Source organism: Neoarius graeffei, chromosome 11, assembly GCF_027579695.1.
Source record: "Neoarius graeffei isolate fNeoGra1 chromosome 11, fNeoGra1.pri, whole genome shotgun sequence".
Classification (NCBI taxonomy): domain Eukaryota; kingdom Metazoa; phylum Chordata; class Actinopteri; order Siluriformes; family Ariidae; genus Neoarius; species Neoarius graeffei.
Genome location: NC_083579.1, coordinates 61,724,503 through 61,733,951, shown reverse-complemented (window position 1 = coordinate 61,733,951; position 9,449 = coordinate 61,724,503). Strand labels below are relative to the sequence as shown.

At 38.4% G+C, this 9,449-nt stretch overlaps 1 protein-coding gene across 2 annotated transcripts; it reads right to left on the bottom strand.

Moving 5' to 3' along the window:
• Positions 1–1,194: 1,194 nt before the first annotated feature.
• vsnl1b (visinin-like 1b) lies at positions 1,195–6,466 on the bottom strand. 2 transcript variants are annotated; one of them, XM_060934520.1, is made up of 3 exons: positions 6,305–6,466; positions 2,753–2,968; positions 1,195–1,392 (listed from the first exon to the last, which is right to left on the bottom strand). In XM_060934520.1, the coding sequence occupies exons 1-3, from the start codon at positions 6,464–6,466 to the stop codon at positions 1,195–1,197; spliced, it is 576 nt and encodes a 191-aa protein (XP_060790503.1). The 2 variants fall into 2 exon arrangements, with proteins under 2 accessions (XP_060790503.1, XP_060790504.1); XM_060934521.1 differs by lacking the exon at positions 2,753–2,968.
• Positions 6,467–9,449: the final 2,983 nt, after the last annotated feature.

Here is a 9,449-nt window from a genome sequence, read left to right as displayed (position 1 = left end):
CAGTGTAGAAATATTTTACAAAAAAAAAAAAATCAATAAAAGCACCCCATTTAGAGTGAATTTCTGTACCAAGCACATTTGCTGTTGATTGCTTCTTTATTATGGGAAGCACAAGCTTAATACAGTCCTCCATAGAAAGAACTTGTATGGGACAACTGACTTCTCAGAATTCATCACTTACATTCATACACATACACACGCTGATATGATTAATGTGTAAATAAAAAGCAATGTATGTAATGTGGTTGGGCAGCCGTCATTTATATTCCAGTTTTCCATATCCATTCAAGACACGGTGCTGTTGGTTTAATGGATACATCTAAATAGTATCTTGTGGACTGCAATTTGGTGTGTATGGTAAAAATTATATCTACTGAGTTGCCAGTTTATTAGGCACTAGATCGGTGTAGCTGATAAAATGTCAACTCGGTGTATATCTGTTTAAAGCTACTTGAGTCTTTACACATAAAAGCTAAGTTGGTCCAAGACAAGATGCACAATATATCGTTGCCCTTACAGATAGCTTATACAAATACACACTGTAGGTTTCTGGGAGAAACATGCATCCAAGGGAAGATATCTAATGGGCTGATGAATCACGTGTAAATTTCGCACATCATTAGTATTGTTAATGTTCTCATTTATAAGGCCTCCTTATATTATTTGTCAAGGTTGCCAAAAGAAGAGATAAAGATTAAACTTTACACTTAGTACATGCATGCAAATAACTTACATTTATAATCAGGAACAAGCACATTTGGGAGGCTAATTTAACCCCTCTACCCTCCTTGATTTTTAAGATCATACGGTTTTGATAGAACTTGAAACATTTAAAGTGACTGTTTTTACTGCCTGAACCACCGTAGGAAATACAGTAGCTACTGTGGTAAATATGATCTGTAAGTATTGTAGCTAGAAATGTGATGCCTACTGTGGAGCACTTCACTGACTAACGATGGAACAATGAAAATGGCTCATTTATTTTGCACACCGTACATTGTTGCAAATTTGAAATTAAATTAAGATTTATAACTCTTAGCATTTGATATTCTCATGCATACTAGAATTTCAACCACAAGAAGCAGATTCATCTGAATAGTCCAAATATAATTCATTGTAATCTTGTGGAAATTGGCTGAGCACAAATAAAACATTACAACATATTCAGTCCAGAGAATGCTGATCTGCATACCCTCACTTTTGCATGTCACACTGCAAAAGCAGTACAATAGACGGGTCACTCTTTGCTGCTTCCTTAAACTCATCGAGAGTGATTTGGTCATCGTTGTTCTTATCCATCTTGCTAAAGATTCTATCCACCCTCTGCTCTGGTGTCAGGCCGTCCTCATTCATCTTCATCATGATCACAGTGCCAACCATTTTGTAAATAGCCTTTAAAGAAAAGGAACGTGTTATATCCTTATTCCCTTTATGGCCACCCAAACTGTCACCTTTTACTTTGATCTCCTCTTAATTTATTGCTGTAAAACTGGAAAGTAAACCTTGTTTTCAAAAATGCTTAATGCATAATGCTTGTGTGTGAAAATAGTCCCTGCACTTTCATCTAAGTCATGTCTGAACCAGAGCCAGCTTTAATTTCAGTTCATTTTGGCACCTTTTAGACTTCAGCTTTGGGAACAGCTTTGTCTGTTTAAGTCAAGTGAGATTCCCACTCTTTACCCCATTTCTAACTAATTTATAATATCCATATTTTGCTGCTAACCAAAAGGAACGCAGAGTAAGAATTTTCTTGTACAGTGTAACTACCTGTTTTACTGTGAATATCACAAAACATGACTGAATTCTGAATGTTATGAATATCCAGTGAGCTTCAATGCATTTTATTGTATCTGCTGCCAAAAAAAACATTTGTGCCATTAGTAAACAGGTACTATGATGAGGTAGACTTGAGACCTGACACAGATATAATTTATCTTTTCTACATTTTCTGTCTGAAAATATTCTGATATTGAACCATATTGATGGCTGTTGAACAATCATGTTTTTAGCTCCAATGTGAACACAGAATGTTGGAATGGAAAACACTAATCACACATACAGTAAGCAATGTTTCATCTCAAGTTTATACTGCATACAAAGTACTCAGGATACATTTTTTGAAATTAGATTCTGCCTTGGGCAAAGCATCTATTAAATGAGTAAGCATAACTGAAGCCTCACATTTATCCCTAGCTTAGAAAGCCAGTTGTATTTCTTTCTTTGATGTCCTCATGCTCCTTTTGTGGCATGTCTATGTCTTCTTCTTCTTTTTTAATTAATTACCTTTTTCATATTTTTAACAAAATCCTGTTTCTGTTGATCTTTGATCTGTATGTCTGACAACAACAGGCTCTCAAAACAAAACAATAAGACACGATCACTGCAAATAAAAATGCACCTGTCTGATAAAGATCAGGTTTGAAACTGTTCGAAACATACGTTCCCCTCAACTGGTTCAAAGCATCATGACGTCTAACTTGTATATCTGTTATGTTGATGAAAATCCTAAATAAAGAAGAAACAAGGCAGTGTCATATCCCACCAAGTCGCATGTTTAAGTGATTCACTAAGCTTGGGCCAGAAGAATTTCCTCCAGAACTATAATGTAATCAAAGTTTAATCAAAGTGTTTTAAAAACAACCTGTATGTCTTCTAGATAAGGGTATCTTCTGTCACCATGGATAAGGTTGTCTGATAAATGCTGTAAATATAAATGCAAAAACTATTGAACAGTGGTAGACTGTCTACATACCTCTATAATTTCCAGCATTTCCACTCGAGTGATTTTGCCATCTCCATCTAGGTCATACATGTTGAAGGCCCAGTTAAGTTTCTGCTCAAAGCTTCCTCGTGATGTGATGGACAGGGCGCATATGAACTCTCTGAAGTCAATAGTACCATCCCCATTCTTATCAAAGGTTCTGAAGGCATGCTGTGCAAACTTTGATGCATCACCATAAGGGAAGAACTGCAAGAAACAAGCTCAATTATGTTCATTATAAAAATCACTAAGGTGCATTTCCTAAGCTAATGATTTATGTAGGCGGCACGGTGGTGTAGTGGTTAGCGCTGTCGCCTCACAGCAAGAAGGTCCTGGGTTTGAGCCCCGGGGCCGGCGAAGGCCTTTCTGTGTGGAGTTTGCATGTTCTCCCCGTGTCCGCGTGGGTTTCCTCCGGGTGCTCCGGTTTCCCCCACAGTCCAAAGACATGCAGGTTAGGTTAACTGGTGACTCTAAATTGACCGTAGGTGTGAATGTGAGTGTGAATGGTTGTCTGTGTCTATGTGTCAGCCCTGTGATGACCTGGCGACTTGTCCAGGGTGTACCCCGCCTTTCGCCCATAGTCAGCTGGGATAGGCTCCAGCTTGCCTGCGACCCTGTAGAAGGATAAAGCGGCTAGAGATTATGAGATGAGATGATTTATGTACCAGTATCATACCATAACAGCTTTGTTTCAGTCTGGTGCTGCCATTTTGCATTTCTCTGGTAGAAGAAATTATCAATAACAAAGCAGTCCATCTTAAGAAAACACTGATGACCAGAATGTATCGAGAATTTAGAAAAGTAGAGTCCTGCTGTGTTAAATACATGGAACACTCCAGATACACCTACAGTGAGGTATGCACATAGACAAATCATCTTGATGAGCACCAAGTGCAGTAACTAGCTGGTTTATTGGACATATACAAGTGCATCTCAAACCATTAGAATATCATGAAAAAGTTCATGTTTTCTTAATGTAATTCAAAAGGTAAACTTTCATATATTCTATATTCATTACACATAAAGTGAGATAGTTCAAGCATTTTTTTGTTTAATTTTGATGATTATGGCTTGAAGCTCATGAAAATCAGAAATCCAGTATCTCAAATTATTAGAATATTTCCTGAGATCAATCAAAAAAGGATTTACAATACAGAAATGTCCAACTTCTGAAAAGTATGTTCATTTATACACTCAGTACTTGGTTGGGGCTCCTTTACCATGAATTACTGCGTCAGTGTGGCGTGACATGGAGGCAATCAGCCTGTGGCACTGCTGAGGTGTTAATGAAGCCCAAGTTGCTTTGATAGTGACCTTCAGCTCATCTGTATTTTTGGGTTGGGTGTTTCTCATCTTCCTCTTGACAATACCCCATAGAGAATCTATGGGGTTCAGGTGAGGTTAGTTGGCTGGCCAATCAAGCACAATAATATCATGGTCAGCAAACCATTTGGTAGTAGTTTTGGCACTGTGGGCAGGTGCTAAGTCCTGTTGGAAAAGGAAATCTGCATCTCCATAAAGCTTGTCAGCAGATTGAAACCTGAAGTGCTCTAAAACCTCCTGGTAGATGGCTGCATTGACTTTGGACTTGATAAAACACAGTGGACCAACACCAGCAGATGACAGGCCACTCCAAATCATCACAAACTGTGGAAACTTCACACTGGACTTCAAACACGTTCAAACATCTCTCCACTCTTCCTCCAAACTCTTGGACCTTAATTTCCAATTGAAATGCAAAATTTACTTTCATCTGAAAAGAGGACTTTGGACCACTGAGCAACAGTCCAGCTCTTTTTCTCCTTAGCCCAGGTAAAATGCTTCTGCCGTTGTCTCTGGTTCAGGAGTGGATTGACATTAGGAAGGCAACAGTCATAGCTCCTTTCCTGAAGACATCTATGCGTGGTGGCTCTTGACGCACTGACACCAGCCTCAGTTTACTCCTTGTGAAGCTCTCCCAAGTTCTTGAATTGACTTTTCTTGACAATCCTCTCAGGGCTGCGATCATCCCTGTTGCTTGTGCACCTTTTCCAGCCAGCCTTTTCAGCAGTGACCTTCTGTGGCTTGCCCTCCTTGTGGAGGGTGTCAGTGATCGTCTTCTGAACAACTGTCAAGTCAGCAGTCTTCCCCATGATTGTGGTTGTGTGCACTGAACTAGACCAAGAGATACACGGTATTTATACTCATCTCATCTCATTATCTCTAGCCGCTTTATCCTGTTCTACAGGGTCGCAGGCAAGCTGGAGCCTATCCCAGCTGACTACGGGCGAAAGGCGGGGTGCACCCTGGACAAGTCGCCAGATCATCACAGGGCTGACACATAGACACAGACAACCATTCACACTCACATTCACACCCTACGGTCAATTTAGAGTCACCAGTTAACCTAACCTGCACGTCTTTGGACTGTGGGGGAAACCGGAGCAGAAATACTTTATGAAATACTTTAATATTTTGAGATATGTTTATGTTTTGTACTGTAGGCCATAATTATCAAAATTAAACTAGAAAAGTGCTTGAAATATTTTAGTTTACGTGTAATAAGTCTAGAATATATTAAATTTTCACTTTCTTAAATAACTGATGGAAAATATTGAACTTTTTCATGATATTCATTGTTTGAGATGCACTCGTTACTTGTGGTGTTAAGGAGTGAATATGGAAAACAGCAGGTACATTGAATAATTTACACTGAAAGATTTACACTGGTATTACTGAACATCACAGAGAGAAAACTGATTGCACACTCAACAGGACGATTATTTTAACATTGGAAGTACAGCATACAGCAATCAGATCCAGTTTCTGTGAAAAAGCAAACTTGAAATGCTTCAAAATGCCAAAAAAGCAATTTAGAAGTATTCCTTTCAGAAGTGTTTCTTGTGTCTCACTCACATCTCATTATCTCTAGCCGCTTTATCCTGTTCTACAGGGTCGCAGGCAAGCTGGAGCCTATCCCAGCTGACTATGGGCGAAAGGCGGGGTACACCCTGGACAAGTCGCCAGGTCATCACAGGGCTGACACATAGACACAGACAACCATTCACACTCACATTCAAACCTATGGTCAATTTAGAGTCACCAGTTAACCTAACCTGCATGTCTTTGGACTGTGGGGGAAACCAGAGCACCTGGAGGAAACCCACACGGACATGGGGAGAACATGCAAACTCCACACAGAAAGGCCCTCGCTGGCCACGGGGCTCGAACCCGGACCTTCTTGCTGTGAGGCGACAGCGCTAACCACTACACCACCGTGCCGCTCTCACTCACATTATTGTCAGAAATAAAAAAAGACAACATGATAAAAATGTTCTATTTACACACGCAGGTGAGTGTAATGAAGTGTATAATTCAGGTGAATTATATCGTGGAATACATTGTCATGCTATTCTAGTTTTTACAGCTGAACCTTGGTTGGTTTCTCGCTGAGTAAAGCATGTGTCTATTGAATTATTTCGGCTTACATTGTGGCAGTTGATAGACAAACCTATAATGTAAGAAATATGGCTATATAATGAAACACCATTAAAATTTACTTACCTTAACATATAATTGCTGGAATTCATCCAAGTTTAGTTTACCGCTGGGACAATCTTTCAGGAAGCCCTTGTACCACTGCTTTAGCTCATGTTCATTAAATTCTGTATTCTTCACCAGGTCCTCCATCACCTCAGGGGTTAGCTTGCTGTTCTGTTTCCCCATGATCTTTATAGAAAAGAGTAATATGTTTAGATACATTCATATCTGATCATGAATTATAATCAGTGTTATGGGAAATAAGATTGCATGCTCCTCCATAGTCACTGATGGAAAGATCTCAAAGCAGGTTATATCAAGAAAATAAGGTTTTGTTTTACCAAGAAAAAGTGAATTTTATAAGGAGAGTTGGGAAGGATTCTTTAACTCATACCCAAACTGGGTGCTTAAAAGAGTCCTTAAGGAGTTTAAAAAGGAAAAAGAATAGTCCTGAATCATGTATTCATCATTGATGAATTAATTTAGGAAACTCTGTTGTAAGATGTGGCAGTGGCAAATTACTGGTACACAAACAAAGTGCAGTTAAGTCTCTGAATGGGTTTCTGTAGTGTTACAGTAATCGTGAATGGGCCTACTGACAAGATACACATTACATAATTAAACAGTAACAGATGAGATTATACTCGATTTATGCTTCAGATATTACATTATTTACACATTGCATTATGCAGGCACATTAAAAATGTACAGATTTACTGTCATGTACTGTCACATGGGTAAATGGTGGCTCAGTGGTTCTCAGTTACTGATAGGAAGGTTGTGAGTTCAAAACGTCAGCACCACCAAGTTGCCATGGTTGGGTCCTTGAGCAAAACCCTTAACATTAACTCCTCAAATTCAACCTGTCTTAGCTGTAAGTCACTTTTTATAAAAGCTTCAGCCAAATAAACAAATGTGAATGGCATACTACAGTCTTAAAGATTCTTTCCCATTAGAACCATTAGCCATCCAAAGAAACAATGAGGAAACATTTTAGTAGTGTGTGAAGAATATAATTATCAGATCATATTGCCACAGTGATTACACTGATTGTCTAGTAACTTCATTCATTCATTTTTGTTTGGCTGTTATGGGTACGTGTATGTATGTGTGCTCACAGTGGGGTCCAAAACTTGTGTGTTCACCAGTTGTGAAAGTGCTCCTATTTTGCATTCTTTGCTATTTTCTATACAAATTATATTATTGACAACAACTTGAGCAAAAAGGACAATCTTTGAATGAATTTTAGAGTTTCTTAGTATTTAGCTTGTCTCCTGTCACTGTGCACTCGAGTTGGCATGGACTCAACACCCAACACCTTATGATCCCTGTTAGATCAAATCCCTCAGATTGTCATCTGAGCACACGCTTTAACAGAAGAGATTAGGAATGAGGAAAATCTGACCTTTTCTCCAAAGCAGTTAAGATGGTCAGTATCGCAAAATTTGCTTACTTTTAAACAGGGACCTAGAAATATTGCAGAATCTTCAATATTAAATATTCAAACTATTGAACCTTGAGAGAGAGAGAGAGAGAGAGATATTCATTCCCAGCAAAACATATAAAAATATATCAAAACACCCACGATAATAGGCTTTATTGTTTTTATTATAAACAATTCAAACCAGAGCATTTTTTAAGGATTTTCCACTAGGAGACCAACTGGTCTGGGCAATACAATCACAGGCCCCAGAGTCCATGCGGCTGCACCGCTGCGGCATATTCTGTGATGCAAAATGGTTCACCAATCACCATACAGACAAACACACTACAGTGACTACACAGCTATCAAGAGCAATTACACTGTAAAAAAAAATCTTGTCAAATTTACAGTGAAAAACTGGCAGCTGTGGTTGCCATTTTTTCACCGTAAAAAATACAGTGACAGTGTATATGGCTTTACGGTAAGGTATATCAACACTTGTAAAAACAACAGTTTGAAAATGTTCAATTTTACAGGTATTCAATGTACAATAATCAGTACATAACTGTTAATTTTACGGATATTCATTGTACAATAAACAATGATTCAAAATGATGGTTACAAGCAATGATCTACTAGACAGATATATATATATTTTTTAGGCTTTTTTCACCTTTATTGGACAGGACAGTGCAGAGACAGGAAATGAGCTGGAAAGAGAGACGGGGAGGGATCGAGAAATGACCTCAGGTCGGAATTGAACCCAGGTCCCCAGATTCATTGTATGACGCCTTAGTTGACTTAGCCACAATGGTGGGCATGTTTTTTTTTTTTTTTTTAACAGGGCAATGATGTAATTTTAACCATCACATTCTGTTTTAGTCTTACAGTTTGTCTGTGTTTAAACTACAACAATTTGTAAATTATGCAAAAAAATATGATCAATTCAACATATTCTTACTGTTAAATTAACAGTGGCATTTGGTTAGGAGTTTTACAGTATATTGATGTAAATTACACACTGCTTCATTGTTTTTGTATTTACAGTTTTTTTATGTCATGATTTTACATAAATTCACTGTTAATTCTACGGACATTTTTTACAGTGTACCAAGCACAAATGTTATGTCAAAGACACTCAAAGTTACACAGTAATGACATCGGATTCTGACATCAGCCATCTCAGTAACCAAATTTTAGTTTTGTTTTTCTTAACCAACATGATCTTGCGTGTATATCTTATAACATAGATCTTCGTTTTCCTTGTTAAATGTATACTTACATGGTACTTGGTTAATTAATTGCAACTGATTGAACTAAATGATAAGACATAACTTGGTTTAAAATTTGGTCTCCCAGTGAAGCTGGTTTGGCATTGACTAGCAGACCAAATCTGGCCACTGGGAGACCAGTAACTATGTTAAAAAATGCTCTGATTCGAACTAATATGCTACATTCCTCTCTGTAATATTTCTGATCACACCTAGATAGTCACAGTGTACTCAAGCAACCGCACACATGGGCTGATATAGAAGGGGCCTGCCTATCTACAGCCTCCTCACCATTTCATTTGGCTCGTTTGCTGTTTAAACCTGCGCGCAATATTATGTAACAAGTGGAGCGCTGTAGCATTGCGCACACAGAGCAGTAGCACGAAAAGCTTTAGTGATTAAAAATGCCTAATTAAGGATAAACAGAAATGGCTGTATTAATCAGGCTGCACCGGTAACTAAACCTCGGGGCCGT

Coding starts and splice junctions, on each gene's coding strand:
- vsnl1b (XM_060934520.1), bottom strand. CDS start 6,466: ATGGGGAAACAGAACAGCAAGCTAACCCCTGAGGTGATGGAGGACCTG. Junction 2,969..6,304: donor TCCAGCAATTATATGTTAAG/GTAAGTAAATTT, acceptor TGTTTCTTGCAG/TTCTTCCCTTATGGTGATGC. Junction 1,393..2,752: donor AAATGCTGGAAATTATAGAG/GTATGTAGACAG, acceptor TTTTCTTTAAAG/GCTATTTACAAAATGGTTGG.